The sequence below is a fragment of the Melopsittacus undulatus genome, chromosome 4, assembly GCF_012275295.1.
Source record: "Melopsittacus undulatus isolate bMelUnd1 chromosome 4, bMelUnd1.mat.Z, whole genome shotgun sequence".
NCBI lineage: Eukaryota > Metazoa > Chordata > Aves > Psittaciformes > Psittaculidae > Melopsittacus > Melopsittacus undulatus.
In genome coordinates, this window is record NC_047530.1 from 2,707,753 (window position 1) to 2,724,395 (window position 16,643).

General features: G+C 46.7%; 1 protein-coding gene across 1 annotated transcript; it reads left to right on the forward strand.

The window, feature by feature from the left end:
* The first annotated feature begins 8,551 nt into the window (after positions 1 to 8,551).
* On the forward strand, positions 8,552 to 9,490 carry LOC101871367 (olfactory receptor 5V1-like). Its single transcript, XM_031053584.2, has one exon. The coding sequence runs from the start codon at positions 8,552 to 8,554 to the stop codon at positions 9,488 to 9,490; it is 939 nt and encodes a 312-aa protein (XP_030909444.2).
* The last annotated feature ends 7,153 nt before the right edge of the window (positions 9,491 to 16,643 follow it).

Genomic DNA, 16,643 nt, shown 5'->3' on the forward strand with positions numbered 1-16,643 from the left:
CTCTTAGAAACTCATCTTAGGGGTCATAAATTGTCCTCTGCAGCTGCTTGTATACAAGCTTTCAGAAACAGCACCAGCTATGTGTCCATATCCGTATGTCCATATCTATCTTCTGTATGAATCTGCAGTATCTAATTCCAATTTAAGACTTAGACAATAACATTTCTTTTTAATGGTGAATTCCTACTTCTGTGTTATTCCTTTGTATGAGAGAGAAACGTAGAAATACTGAGATGTCCTTTGGGTCACTTGGGTACATTTCAGTTGAGATAAAGAAAAATGTATGAGGCCACGGAGATGCTGCGAGGGCTGGAGCAGCTCTGCTCTGGAGCCAGGCTGAGAGAGCTGGGCTGGGGCAGCCTGAACAACAGAAGGCTCCTGAAGGGGAGACCTGAGAGCAGCTCCAGTGCCTAAAGGGGCTGCAGGAAAGCTGGAGAGGGGCTTGGGACAAGGGATGTAGGGACAGGCCAAGGGGAATGGCTTGAACCTGCCCAAGAGAGGGGAGACTGAGCTGAGCTCTGAGGCAGAAGCTCTTCCCTGTGAGGGTGCTGAGGCGCTGGCACAGGGTGCCCAGAGAAGCTGTGGCTGCCCCATCCCTGGCAGTGTTCAAGGCCAGGCTGGACACAGGGGCTTGGAGCAGCTGCTCCAGTGGGAGAGGTCCCTGCCACAGGCAGGGGTTAAAACTGGATGAGCTTGAAGGTCCCTTCCAGTACAAACCATCCTGTCATTCTATGATTTCAATAAAGAAAAGATTTTGTTAGGCATTTCAGAATGTATGCTTCAGAAATCATACATAATCATATAATGTTTAATAACACCCTACTTTAAATCAGATAAAACTAGACAGGAAAATAGGCCTGAACCATTTTTTATCTCACCGAGGCAAATGCTTCAATGTTGTAAGATACAAACTATCCAGACTTATCTGGCATTTTGAACTTCTCCCTGTAATAATGGATAATAATGGATGAACTATAATGGATTAAAGTCAAACTATGCCAGCTGGGTAAAAACATTTCCAGTAAAAATAACTTTTGCCATAAAGACTATATGACTCTGAAGCCTGTAAACCAAATCCTCAAGACAGTATAAGCACAGTTATGGGCAGCAGGTGGAAAAGCATTCAGATGTTGTAAGTCAATGCAAGTCTCTTCAGAGCACCATGTCTGGTTATTCAGCTGTTGTTAATTTGTTTTGCTTCAGTTGTTCAGCAGGTATAAATCAGGGGCATCAATAGGTCAGGGCTTATAGAAGTTGCTGGTGTAAGTTCACAGTGAGGTATTTGTGTCTACAGGAAAAGGTCAGAGCTTCTGCTAGCAGAGATTTATGGCTAGAGGGTAAGTGAGCAATGTAGAGGCCCTTGGCCAGGTATCTCAAAGCTTGGGGGAGTGTCCATTGTACCATAACAACCTTGCTGCAGCTGCTTGCATGCAGCAACTGCAACTGGCAGGGTCTCTGGTTAGCTCAAGGGTCAATTTTCCTGTTTCTGATGACTCCATGTAACTAAAAACCAGATCATTCCTATCATTCGGTTTCTCAGGAAGTCTGTGGGGTTTTAGCAGCTTGTGTTAGCTTAAAACTGTTGCTTTAGGATCAGCAGATGTTGAGTTGGGTTGACTGGCCCTGTTTTGTAGGAAATATAATGAATTGCCAAGATGTGCAGAAGGATCAGAGGAGACAGGGATGGGACACAGAGTCCCTCTGCTCGGGGAGCCAGAAATGATGTAACCAGCCATCTTCACTTTCTGTTATTTAGTGCTATTCATGAACCTAATCACAAATCCAGGCTTTAGATATTTATGGGATATTTAATTAATTTAAGCTGTGTTTAATTTTAAGCTCTTCTGCTTTTTGTTTCAGCTCCTATTACCTGTATCCTCATGGTAAAACTGGCCTGCAGAGTGCTTGCTGGCCTCCCCAAAGACACAGGAGATTGCCATGTCCACTCTAAATCATTTCTCAGTGCTACTATTGCTTTGTGCTGAACTTGCCCCTGGATGCTGCAGGAGAAGCAGTAAATCCAGGAATGTTGTCTTTTAAAGAGGAAGAACTGTGGCAAATGCAAAAGGGGAAAACAGTGAAAGTTAAGTGACTGATCTATAAATAATTCTTTATTTCTCTGCCAAGCTCATCTGTAAGGTCACAGAAGTTATCAGCTGAGAGTAACTGGGAATGTAGTTATCTCCCAGGAATGGCTTGTGGGAGAAATAGATTCCTGTCTGTGTGGGGGTAAGGGCAGACTGGAATAGCAGAGGTCGTTGTGCTGTGAGCCTGAAGTGGCTCAGTTGGGCTTTGGAGAGAAATCAGAGTTGCAGGCAGTGATGGTGAATCTAGGAGCAGAGCCATCCCTCTGTGTGAATTAAGGACATGAGCTTTAAGGTCCCTTCCAACCCAAACCGGCATGTGAGTCTATGGTTTTTGAGCAGCTCATGTCCAAGCTGAGTGATTTTTCTCCTTGACTGTGTTTCAGTGTTTTAGTTTGGATCTCTGAGACCACTGAGGAAATTCAAGACTGTCTTGTCTCTGTCCCGCCCCATGGCAGGAGGCTGTGGAGCAAAATCCATGGATCTTAAAACTAGACAGGACCTTTCTGCTTGTCTGTAGAAGTTGGGTGGCCTGGAATCCCATGGGATTTACACTGTCACACCTCAATCACTGTACTGTGAAAGCTTCCCTCTTATGAGGGAATCCATTTCACAGTGTCACTGATGGACATTTTTGTTCAACACAAGATTTGCCAATCATTTTTCTCTCAACATTATGCTGTGTCCCATTAAGAATCATAGGATGGTTTGGGTTGGAAAGGTCCCTAAGATTATCCAGTTCCAAACCCCTGCTGTGGGCAGGGCCACCTCACACTAGACCATGTTGCCTAAGTCTCAGTCCAGCCTGGCCCTGAGCACTGCCAGCGGTGGAGCATTTATCACTTCCAAAGAAGAAACATTTGTGCTGGGAGGCAGAAAGGAAACTGCAAAACACCCATGCCAGGTTGGTAACTGTTAGTAAATGCCTACATTTGTCTGATGATCAAGATCAGAGATGATCAGAGTTAGTGCTGGATTTCATCTGTTTATTTGTAATCACAAAACTCTAATTTCCTACTTTAAGTTTCACATATGCTCTAATGGAGTCTTTCTCTAAAGGAGGACATTTGGAACTTAGTAGCTCCATGTTAGCTGTTTTCTTTGCTCTATAAGGAAACACAGTGTGGATCATTGCAATTATTGATCTGAAATCATCACTTTGATTTTGAAGCCAAATGCAAGTTCCATATGGTTTGGGGAAACCTGTGTCTCAAGACAACCAATTTAATCCAATTGATTTTTCTCTCCAGGAAATAGCTTGGGATGGTTTTAATAAGGCCTCAGAAGATGCTGTTTAAAAAGTTAGTGCCTGGCAAATTGTAAGGATGCAACTTTGCAGGTGAGTTTGTAAGTGTGTAAATTGGTTTCACTGCGCATCATTAAAATCTCAGGTTCTTTCTCTCCTGGAAATTAGCAGCTCTGTGAGTTTATGCTCAGCCTTGATTATTGCCTTCATCTAAAGGACAGTGGAAAAACTGCCCCAAAGGACAAAAAGTCATAGAATCACAGAATGTTTTGGGTTGGAAAGGACCTTAAGATCATCCAGTTCCAACCCCCTGCACTGGACAGGGACACCTTCTGCTAGGCCAGGTTGTTCCAAGGCCTTGAACTTTAAATATATCCATTTCTTGAAGCATTAGATACAAGGCATTCCTTGATATTATTTAGACCCTTGACTGCAACACGAAATATACCAGCCTCTTATTGTAGCAAATGATGCCATGGTCAAATCAAGTCCTTTGAAAACTGGCTGAATCTCTACAATGCTTCTGTTAAATCCCAAAACAATTGAGAGACCCTGGTCTAATCAATTTCATTTAAAGACTATGGGTAAAGCAGAGCAATCTGCATTGTACTGTTGAGGGGCAGATTTAAAACTGCTTGGATTGGGCTGGCTTAAATCGTAGAGTCATAGGTTTAGGTTGGAAGAGACCTTAAAGATCATCTAGTTCCAACCTGCTGCCATGGGCAGGAACATCCTTCAGATATCTCTTTAGTGGGGTGGCACATTATCTGGTCTTCACAATAAAAACTAAACTCGGAGATGGTTCTTGGTAAAGCTAAGGCTAATCCAGAGCTATCCCAGGGCTCCTGCTCTACAGACCTCTTCTAGCTGCTGCTTCTTGCCAGAACCTATAGGGCAAATAGGGGACAAAGTTTTGACTAAAATCCCCAGTTTAACTTTTAGAAGAGAAGACATTGTCAGGAAAGGTGACAGTGAGTACGGAGCCCATCTGCTGTGTGAAATTGTTGCCTTGTTAGGCCTGAAGACAGCAGAATTACATCAAATAATCCCCATGTCTGAAACACAAATGAAAAACACATTAGGGAAAAAGGAGCTTTATCAGCAGCCAAGTCTTTAATCAGTCTGTGTTCATGATAAGCATTCCAAGCTGGAAAGCTCAAGACTCAACAAGGCTTAATCTCATAACTGGGCAAAATCAAATGGCCTTGGCTGTATTGTGCTGTGTATGGTCCTGGCATGGCAGAAGGGATGGGCAGCACCAGCTCCTATGATGTCTCTGAATTCAGTTTTGCCTCATCCACTTCCAACCCCTGCCATGGGCAAGTACCCCTTCCTCTAGAGCAGCTGCTCCAAGCCCTTGTGTCCAACCTGGCCTTGAACACTGCCAGGGATGGGGCAGCCACAGCTTCTCTGGGCACCCTGTGCCAGCGCCTCAGCACCCTCCCAGGGAACAGCTTCTGCCTCAGAGCTCAGCTCAGTCTCCCCTCGGGCAGCAGAAGGCCAGGATCCCCTCCCTGAGCTGCTGCTCACGCTCTAGGGGTGCAGCTGAGCACACATTGAAGCCAGGTCATGGGGAGCTTCTCATCGACCAACACCCCCAAGTCCTTCTCCTCAGGGCTGCCCTCAATCCAGTTTCTGCCCAGCCTGCATTTGTACTTGGGACTGGGATAATTCGGCTTTAGCCCAGCATAATGCCTGGCATACAGCTGAACTACTAATTGCACTGGAATTAGCTATCTTACCGAAATGCAAACTTCTAACGTGTGGTAACATGTTAAAGTACAAACACGATCAGGGAGAGGTTCACATCATAAATCTTAAATAAGTCTTATGGTCTTACATGATTCTTTAAATGACTGAATGATCCAATCCCTTGTGGCAGGGGGTTGGGAATAGATGAGCTTTGAGGTCCCTTCTAACCCAAATCATTCTATGATTGTCAACACTGGGCTTTAGCCATAAGGTCTCAGATTAAAAATACTGAAAGCAAATAATAGGAGCTCCCTTTTTCTGGCCTGTATATGCACATCACCTCTTGACTACCTCAAGCACAGAGCGATGTTCTCTGTAGCCTTGCATCACGTAGAGATTTTGCATGAGCTATTGCCCTCTTGTGGCTGTTCAGCGGAAAGACGGGTAACTGTCAGTGGAAGTGGCATGAAACCAGTTTCAGAAGTTGGAAGGGCACAGTCCTAGCTCTTCTCCCAGCTGTGATGAGATTGATCTCTTTACTGTATCTCTTTCTGGCATCTGGGTTTAGTACAGAATGATTAATGCCATTCTTTGTTCCAGAACTTCAGAAGTCTGATGGTCCCAGGGCTAACACTACATAAAGATCTGGACTGCATGTATTTAATCCAGCCACAGAATCCCAGAATCCCAAGGGTTGGAAGGGGCCTCCAAAGATCATCTAGTCCAACCCCCCTGCAAGAGCAGGGGAACCTAGAGTACATCACACAGGAACTTGCCCAGGCGGGCCTTGAATATTGTCTATACAACCATAGCAGGAAAAGCCTCTGCTTTATAACTCTTTGAGAACTCCAATTTATCTTCTGACATATATGCAGAAGTCTATTTTGTAAGAGATGCACACTGCAAACATGACAAACAGGCTTTAACAACGACAAACAGTATCATTCATGTTGACAGTGCAGGAGCTATGGGCAGGTAATGGTGGGATATGAGCAGTACATCAGATGGAAAGTGATGCTCAAATAAATGAATGCACAATGCATGGATGCTTTCTGGAACCAGAGGGGGATTTATGAGCTCTTCAAAGTAGTGCTGGCAAATTATGCTCCTCTTCATGCCAGGGTACATGTCTGCTTCAAGTAGCGCATGGATTTCACAAGTAGCTTATCTTCTGTTGTTTCTGTAGAGGGTAAACAAAAATAAACAGTTTCTCTCCTGAAAAAGTAGAGATTGCCCATAAAACCAACATGGAAAGCACTTACACAGGCACACCATGGTGTGCTAGCTGCCCTTGCAACACCAGCAGAACTGCTCCACAGCAGTCACTCTTCATTCACCCTGCAAAGACACCATTACCACTGCCCTCCTGTAAGATATGTGTCTTTGCAAAGGAGCTGTTGCTCAATTTATTGTGATCCAGTATGTGTAAGTAATAGACTTCAGGCTCAAGAGCAAGACAAATCAGTCTGAAAACAGTTTGTGACCAAGTAGCTTTAAGGCTGTAGTTTAAAGCAATCAGAATGCTAGACTCTTGTGAGATCATAGAATCATAGAATAGTTAGGGTTGGAAAGGACCACTTGCAACCCCCCTGCCATGGGCAGGGACATCTCACACTAAACCATGTCACCCAGGCTCTGTCCAACCTGGCCTTGAACACCACCAGGGATGGAGCATTCACAGCTTCCTTGGGCAACCCATTCCAGTGCCTCAGCACCCTAACAGAAGGACACCATCTCCTCTTCCTGGGAGAAGAGTCATGTATCAAACCACAGCCCTTTAAAAAGGTCCTGCAACATGAAGGCCATGAGAATCAAATGGTACAATGAAGAAGTAGCTTATCACAGTTTTAGCCCTCTCCTGATTCTGAAAAAGCCTCATGTATGCAACACAGGTTGCATCCAGAAAAGCTCCAGAGACACTCCTCCCCAGGTACGTCTTCATATGTATAAAAGCTCATTAAAGAGGTGCTCACCCTTGTAGGCAAGGGTTAGCCAGTGCCTGCAGATGTCTGCCTGTGTGTTCCTGTGCTGCTAAATCTGGACCCATTGCTTCCTTAATAGATTGTTGTTCCAGAGACTACAGTGAAATATATTTTTTTTGCCATATGTAGATATTCTAGGCACGTGTTGAAAGAAGAAAAAGGATAGTCATGTTTCCTGGAGATACGGATGACTTTGTTGTGCCAGCAACTAATCCTTTGTAGCAGTGAGTATTTCTGTGTTAGGTTTCTGTTGTGTTTCACCTGCGTAAGTTTCCAAATTGAAGAATGAGCGATGTTATGATTTAAAGCACAGTGTGCCTTTTCTTTCTGCTAAAATGAATCTTACAGTAGTTTAAACTCTGATTTTGGACCCTTTTGAGGTGAAAGCGAACTGCTGTGAGAACTTGAGACGACAGATGAGCCTGTGTCAGATGGGGTATCAGTTACCTATTTCAATTGTTATTTGTGTTTCTTGCGTGTAAGAATGTGTTATGATATTCACACCATCTCATAATAATGCTCTAATCTGCAAACAGGGAGGTGCTTGTGCCAAACTTTGCCCTATCTCTTTACAGGGCTACTGAATAAAGCGTTACTGTAAGTACTGAGTTAGGTTCAGTGTAGCGGTACAGGGTAGACAGATCTTCAATGCCAATCCTAGACTACTTTGAATTGGGAAATGGGGATGGGAAGTCCAGCTATTCTCAGAAGTACTAATAATATAATGGAATTCTATATGATAAAATAAAAAAGGAGGGAGGTCATTAAGTGGATGCTATATTATATCTCTTTATATACCATGGGATAAAGCTGAAGAAAATCTGGGATATACTGCCTGTTTGTTGATCACCAGGGATTTAATTCTTCTCTTACAGTATTGCTTAAAATTAGGTCTTTAGCTTCAGCTAATAATCTAGACCATTTAATGATGTTATCATTTAATTGTTTATGCTGAAAGGATTTCTGGAGATAGAATCCCAGACTGGTTTGTACTGAAAGGGACCTTCAAGCTCATCCAGCTCCAACCCCTTCCACTGGAGCAGCTGCTCCAAGCCCCTGTGTCCAACCTGGCCTTGAGCACTGCCAGGGATGGGGCAGCCACAGCTTCTCTGGGCACCCTGTGCCAGCACCTCAGCACCCTCCTAGGGAAGAGCTTCTGCCTAAGAGCTCAGCTCAGTCTCCCCTCGGGCAGCTACAGATCCATTGGATCTGTCTCCATTCCCCTGGCCTTCAAAGCCCAGTTGGGTTGCTTGCTGTGTCCAGTCAAGGTAGCCAGCACAGAGGAGGTATTCTTGTCTTCAAACATAAGCACTTTAGCTTGCAAGAATTAAACCTTTTTGATTAATCACTGTTAAGCTTAATACCTGTGGTTTTGCCTTTAGGTTGTGTGTGTGAAGTTTAGATTTTGTGTGGCAATAAAAATTTGCAAATGGTTTTGAACTGCAAAACAAGACATAAAATATCTCATTCTTTAGAAGGGAGGTGCAATTATAACTAAGTTACAACTTCTTCTGTTTTCCAGGTAAACCTCTGCAATTGTTTCCACAATGAAAGATAAGATGCAGAGGGGCAACCTATCAAGGGGAACTGAATTTGTTCTTGTAGGCCTCTCTGATGCTCCAGAAGTCCGTTTTCCTCTCTTTGTGCTGTTTTTGATCATTTATTTGGCCACCGTGGCAGGCAACATCTCAATCCTTGTTGCCATTAGCACAAACACTCATCTGCACAACCCTATGTACTTCTTCCTTGGCAACTTATCCTTACTGGATATCTTATGTCCCACTATCACTGTGCCGAAGATGCTGGAGGCCTTGTTGCTTGAGAACAAGGTGATTTCATTCCATGGCTGCATGATCCAGCTGTTTTTTCTCATTGATGTCGTAGGCACAGAGATTTTCCTCTTGGCTGTAATGGCATATGACCGGTACGTTGCAATATGCCATCCACTGCAGTACATGATTATCATGAGTAGGAAGCCGTGTGCTCACCTGGCCACTGGCATCTGGGTAGCAGGGCTGTTAAACTCCCTGTTGCACACATCTTTGATTTTTACACTCTCTTTCTGTGATTCTAATGAAGTTGACCAATATTACTGTGATATCCCTCCCATGCTGGCCCTCTCTTGCTCATCTACTTACAGTAGGGAACTGGTAGTTCTCACAGTTGCTGGAGCCATTGGGGGCAGCGCCTTTGCCGTCACTCTGGTCTCATATATCTACATCCTGTGGGCTATCCTATGCATGAAGTCTTCTGAGAGCAGGCACAAAGCCTTCTCCACCTGTGGGTCTCACTTGACAGCAGTATGCCTCTTCTATGGGACCACCATTTTCACGTATGCACGGCCTTCCTCCACCTACTTGCCTAATCAGGACAGGATAGTTTCCATGCTCTACGGAATCCTCACTCCCCTGCTAAACCCCATAATCTACAGTCTGAGGAACAAAGAAATTAAATGTGCCCTGAGAAGAGTGATTACCCAGGTATGAACTGCTTTAACAAGACAAGAACACCACTCTTGGTCTCTGACACCCTCTGGAGCTCCACCAGCTGGATAGGAACTGCAGTTTGTGACTGGTCTTCTATAACTTTAGCCAGCTGAAAGTTAGGTGCTGGAATCAAAGCTCCTTCTCTGGAGTTAAAAGGGAAGAGGTCTGCACCTCCAGGAGACCAGTTGGATGGCACAGTTTTTGGTCACTGTCACAGGAGGAGATGACTTCTGCTGGTGATGTTATTCTCCACTGAACACAGAGGAAGCTTAGATGAGAGCTTCAGCCTTAGACTCAGGTGATGGATGCATATCTTAGTGTGAATGCTGGGAATTGGTCCTGTAGGCACACTTATATATACATTCTTCTGTACTAAAACAGCCTAGAGGACTGGTACCTCTTATTGACCATGTTGTTCCTGCAGAAAACATGAACACATCCTTTGTGGGAGGCTGAATGGAAGGAAGACTCCTTTGCCATCATTCAAGGTCATCACTGTAGGTGTGTTTTCAACCAACATGCCAGGCATCCACCTGCAACAGCAAGAACCATCTGGCCATAGTTTGCACCATGTATCACAAAATCAGTCTGCCAGGATGTGAGTCAACTCCCATAGAATCAAGCAGGTTGGAAAAGACCTTTAAGATCATCAAGTCCAACTGTTCCCTCACACTGCCAAGTCCACCACTAACCCATGGCACTAAGGGCCTCATCTGCATGGTTTGTGAACGCTTCCAGAGATGGTGATTTCACCACTGCCCTACGAAGCCTGTTTAAATGCCTGAACTAGAGATGTCAATTGTGCTGATGTGTCTATATATTAGACAGCTTTAAGACTCCTCTTCTGGCTAGTGAGGGGAAAATTCAGGCTTTGTATTCATGGGCTTTGTGATCATTGCTCTGGCTTTTCCCAGTGATGGCAGACTGAAGGCAGATTTACAGAGTGTGCTTTAGGTGTGTGTGAGTCCATAAGTAAAACCAGTGCTTCACACCAGGCAAAAAGTGAAGGCATGGCTGACAAAGGTGGAAATGGATGTGCAGAGAGGTGGGGTGCTGTGTAGTCTCTGTATGTTGTGGCTATAAATCTGTCTATCTCTTAGCTACGAGGCTCTATGCTGGGATGATAAACTGTTGCAGGTTGAGATTGGCCTTGGGCTGTGTTAGAGTGTTGTGGTGTGTCATTCCATCTGTTGTGCCGGGTGCTAAATCACAGCTGTGACTTGTTGCTTGCACACTACTTACTAAAACCACATGTCAAGGTTGTCTGTCTCAGTGGCCTTTTTTGTGGCTGCTGCCTTGGTGTAAAAGATAAGCTAATGGATTCACAGTAGGAACTTCAATCTTAATCATAGCACATGCATATTCTTAATATTTAAAGAATGGAAATCACTTAAGCTTCATCCATTCTCAGCTGCTGGTCATGTTGACAATGGGTTCAAAAGTCAACAATAATGACCAAGCAGCTTTTCCTTTGGGTAATACATTCAGGAATTTCTGGGGTTTTCTTTTGACTTGAAAGTATATCTCAGCAGCTTAAGAAAATGCATGTAGCTCCATCTGAGACCAGCTTCAAAGACAAGCACTAAGAAGTCAGGGCTACCCATGTAGCTGTAACACTGTGGAGCTTCCCACAGAGTTCGATGCTGTAACTTACAGTACAGTTGGGATTTGGTTTTGTAAGCACAAGTTTCAATGGCAGATAAGGTCACCCAAAGTATCCTTCCTGGTCCTTAGTTCCTGCTCCATAAACCATACAGACAGAGTCGATGAGAAGACCAGAAATCATCAATCCCCAACTGAATGAAAAGATCAGGATTTCTCTACTGATAGTCAGTTGCTGTTGCCCTATTATCGGGTGACATGATCTAGTGTGAGGCATACCTGCCCATGGCAGGGGGGTTGGAACTGGATGATCTTAAGGTCCTTTCCAACACAAACCGTTCTCTGGTTCTATTATAAGCAGAGACCCAGATGTTTTCATGGGGTTTCCTGTGGTTCTTTAACTATGACCATTCAAAAAAACCCAACCATTTATCCCAAAGCCATCTGGCAAATCACAAGATATGCATCAATGTGGACAAACACGTACACAGAAAGCCCAGCATAGGCTACAACACCATTCCACTTTTGGGGTCAGTTAACTGCTCTTCTGGGGTTAAAGCAAAACCCCTGTCGTGTCACTACAGGCCTTTGTCAAAAGGCCCTCTCCAGCCTTCTTGTTGGCCCCTCTAGGTATTGGAAGGCTTCTATAAGGTCTTTTTTTGCTTTGGTAGGGACTGCCAAACTACTTGCACATTTAATTACACTCACTTAATAATTCTCAGGTTCTCGAAGACCTGTTTGGACTCCTGAATCTCTGTGGTACTCAGAGAAATGCAGCTTTGCTACTGCTCTTGGAAGGGGTGGATTGACCTCCCTGTTCCTGACTGCGAATCTTAGGATTCAGCATGGGAATGACCAGAGCATAAATGATGCAAAGATTATTGTGCTTACTAGAGAATAGTGAACTGTGTGTACATGAAGAAGCCTTTTCCATAAAACACTGTGAAGACAGTTTTCTCACAGGAGAATGGATATTTGGTACATGAGCTCTGAATAACCCCGAAAGATACAGCAAGACTGTGGGAGGCCCGAGGAAGCCTAAGCAAGCAAGATAAAAAGAAGCTGGAATTCACTGAGTTATGAGAACTGTGGACTGTTGGCAAGTGTTCGAGGTCAAGTTCTCACACCTGTGCTTAACCAATTATATGTTAGTCACTAAGGGTCTTCAAGACAAGTATCCTACCATGATATGCCAAATTGCTGTAGGTGTGTGTAAGCAATAGTATATAAGGAGTTAATGCTTTGCAATAAATGGCTTTTTGTCTGATCATATTGGTCTCTGACTGAGTCCTTTCCATGGCAAAACACGGCAGCAGGAATCAGGTGGGAAGCAGAGGTGGATAAGGCTTTTTGCCTGCCTTTGGACTTAGATCTTGTGGATAGCAACCCTGATGCAGGTGTAGGAGATGAGAATGACGAGCATGGCTGGGTGATGAGCAGAGCCGTGCAGGTGAAGTGGTGCATGATGTATGCGTTTTAGCAGGAGATCTTCAGGATGCAGGGCATAGCATAGGAATGTCACTACAGCAACTTGCATGGCTCTTTGGAGAGACATCAACATGTTTATTTGCAAGAATAGAGGGAGCAAGTAGAGCAGGAGTCCTGCACAGCCTGGCCTTGCATCTCCGCACCATGGCAGTATCAGCATTCAGTGGAAGAGCTCTCGGGGAATGAGGACACCTTCCTTCGCCGCTGCTGAATCTTCTCCAGAACCGCACGCAGGGTATTGCTGGTCGATGCTGCTGAAGTGTCCTGGGCATCCTGGGCTGGGCATGGTTGGCATGAGCACACGTATCTGGTGACAGAGGAACCGCAGTGCTGCTGCGAGGATGAGCTGTGCTGGCTGGGGATCCCCTGTGGGCAGCAGGGGTTTGAGGTTGGAGTCATCTCAGATGTGCTTTCCTGTGAGAGGTCATTAGAAGTCCATCTGCTTTGCCTCTCTGTGCTCGTGGAGGTGCCCTGGGACCATGTCCCACAGCCTAGGGAGCTCTTGGAGCTGCCAGACCTCTGTCTCCTCAACGACCACCACTTCTGCCTGTCCTGGTTTGGTTCACTCCCCCAGGGCTTGGATGCTGCATTCCCTTCCCTGCTGGTGCTGTTCATGGTGCTCTCCAGAGGGGCTATCTCACTTGGGAAGCTGCCATCAGCAGGTCTACCTTGTATCTTGCAGCAGGCGCAATGCCTCTGTGGGGCTCCTCGGGCTTGTTCCATGAAGCCTTCATGGATGGAGCACATGTGTGCTCCCTGTGACTTCTCTGGCTTGGTGTCCATAGGAGGGAAGGCTGAGAAAAGGCTTGGGGACACAAGGGTGGATGCTGGCCCTACTGAGTCCTTCACAATCCCACAGGGTGTCTTTTGGGCATCATTGGGGTCTGTGTCCATCTCATTCCCAGAGCTGCAGGATGTGCTGTGCAGGGTCCAGGCCTCCAGCGATGCCGGGCTTCTCTCCTGCCGTGGAACGGGGCTGTTGGAGGAGATGCAATACAGGCAGGAGCACGGTGTCATGGGGACCATAGTGCAGGTGAGGGATGCCTGAACCTGCTGCTGTGTGACCCATTCCTTCTGCCTGAGCTGCTTTGCTTTTGCCACAGCAGCAGAGCCCTTGCGTGGCCGCAGGTGCCCAGTCCCAGCCTGCCTCAGTCCACTGAGCCCTGGCACTGGGCCCTGCAACATGTCCATGGACCTCTGCGCTGCCATGGGAAGTATTTCGAGCTTTGTCTCTGGGCATTTTCTTGCTGTGTGGATCCAGAGTTTCCTGTGGACCTTCCTGTTCAGCTCCAGCCTTGTGTTCCTGCTAGGTGCAGTGTCACAGCACCAGCTCCTGTCCTCAGCCTGGGCATGGCCCCTGTCTTCTGTGGGGATGTTGATCTGACAGCCAGCATCTTTCTTCAGGAGCATGGAAGCTGGTCCTTCTTTTGGTCCTGCTGCTCCATTATCCAGGATGGGAAGGGCACGGGGGGCCATGTCTAAACTGAAACGCCACAGCCAGTCCTTGTGCCACGGTGACAAACCCCTAATCAGATGAAAGAGGCTCTTCCTCAGTGTATCCTCCTCTGGTGCTTGGATGGCTGGTTTCTTCTGAGAGTCAGGTGTCAGGGACTTCTCAGTGGGTACTGAGTCCCCCCATAGGCTCTGCACTTCCTTCTCCTTGATGGGATCCACAATAGCATTTGCCTTGGCCTGCCTCGAGTGGTACAGCTTGTGCCGCAGCATGCGTTGGCTCTGTCGTGGAAGGATGAGCTTGGGCAGGACACGGAGGCAGCCCTGCTGCTGTGCTGCTTGCTCCTGGGACTTCTTCACCAGCACGGGCAGGGCCCCCAGCCGTATCTCCAGGGCTTTCCCAGCCACGTGCATCTTCAGGGCTGAAGAGACTCTGCCCGCACCCGTGTCTTGGAGGAAGCAAGCAGCCTTCATCTCCATAGGGGCTCCTCCATCTCGAGTCAGGACTGTGGCTCTCAGGCTCTCAGGTGGACGGATGCTCTTGGTGTAACGGGGGGAGTCGCAGCACCTCAGCTGCTCCTGCTCCACCAGCTCCTTCAGGTCCTGCCAGAGCGCCTGCCATGTGCAATCATCCAGAGTGGCTGCAGCTCCTTTCCCAGCCCACGCTGACAGCACCAGCTCCTGCAGCTCCAGCGCAGCCTTGATGCAGTCGGTGCAGCCGGGTGTGCAGCGCCAGGGCCCGCACACGGGGGACACAGAGGTACCTGCAAGCCAGGGAGGGGTTCCTGAGTGTCAGGGGTCCAGAACCAACCTTGTACCATACACCCAGCCTGCTCCACATGTTGCTGGGTTCCTCCGGGGGAACCTGCCGGGGACTTACATGGCTCTGGTGTCTGAAATCGCCGCCTCCATCTCCGGAGCTTCTTGCCCTGGCCATCACCCTGTGGGAACAGCAATGTGGCACACTCAGCCTCCTGGGAACAGCCACCAGCAGTCCTGGAAACAAGTGGGCCCCATGGCCACAGGCGACCTCATTGGCGACGCCTGATGGCAAGCAGGATGGCCCCAACAGCCAGGATCAGGATGCTGAGGCCCAGAAGAAAGCTGCTGTTGCTCATCTGCACTGCCTGTGACAAACACATTCTGAGTTGGGGTACAGGGGCACGTGCTGCTGTGAAGTAGAGCCTGCTGCTGAGAGCACCCAAGTGATGTCACAGCCTGCTTTTCTGTCACAATGGAGGCTGTGCTCAGGATGGCAGGTGTCAGTGGTGGGGTCTTAGTGTTCAATTCCCTGTAATCAGTTTGTGGAATCCCACACTGTTTTGAGTTGGAAGGGCCCTTCCTGTTCATCCAATTCCAACCTGGCCTTGAACACTGCCAGGGATGGGGCAGACACAGCTTCTCTGGGCACCCTGTGCCTGTGCCTCAGCACCCTTACAGGGAAGAGCTTCTGCCTAGAGCTCATCTCATCTCTCCTCTCTGCCAGTTTAACATGGGGCCATACATGCCAAGGATTGCTGGCCTGGTGAAACAGTCAGCCTTTATATGAGGTCTAGAAGGATCAGACATAAAGGGAGGGGTATCATTGCTTCAGGTTTTGCTGGTCCTTATTAAACAACACATGCAAGCTGAATTCCAGTCCAGTCTCCTTATTCCATCTAAAGGTAGTTCACATCACTGCCAGTCTTCCTGACTGGACCATTAAGTTGTATTTTTACTGATTCACAGTCTGTGGTCATCTGAGACCCATAGGACATGGCTGATTAATAGATGACTTGTCCCTGAAATCACAACTGGATCAGAAGAGAGACACAAAGTCCTCTCCTAAGCTCAGACCAGCAGTGTCCACAGCCTATATATAGATATTTGCACTCTGGATACTTCCTAGAATTTCAATGTATACTTCTCTACATTGATTACGAGAGCAGTAGAAGTTTAAGATTAAAGGAGTAACTTTTAATTGTTTAAGTTGACTGGTGAACCCCACATTACCAATACCAAATGGCAGAGCAGAGGCATGAATAATAACTCAGACATGGCAATTACCCCCTATTCTGGACTGGCTTTCCCACATCATTCCCCCCCACACCAGAGCATCCATTTCATCCCTTTCATGTGTCATTGTTTCGCCTCTACCCAGAGATTTGGAACAGTTAAACATATCCATCACTGGCTACTGCAAGGCCCTGTGGAGCTTTCCCATCTCTTCAAAGACAGTTTGGAATAGGAAAGTTAAAGATCATTTCTGCCATGGTGTTTTGCTTTCCTCCCATGGGGTGGTTTTGGTGAAGATCTAGTGCCTTGCCTCAGGGATGTCAACTCTGAACTCTTTACCCCAGAGCTTCTGCCTGTGTTCTGTGTAAGTGCTGGGGGACAGGGTACGGGGTAAGAAGACAGAATCTGTTTGGCATCATTTCAGCAACATAAAATTCAACCAGGCAAGCCTAACCTAACCGTTGGGGCTTATTTTGTAGTCAGTGCAGGGAGGGAGGGACCTGCAGAAAGCAAAACATGCTATTTTCCTTGAACTTATTTTACAATGGGATGAATCGTTCTTTGGAAGTGCCCATTTCTAGCCAATGAGAGCTAAAATGAGAGCTAAAAGAATCCA

What these genes read in the sequence shown, in the direction of transcription:
- LOC101871367 (XM_031053584.2), top strand. Translation starts at nt 8,552, where the DNA reads ATGAAAGATAAGATGCAGAGGGGCAACCTATCAAGGGGAACTGAATTT.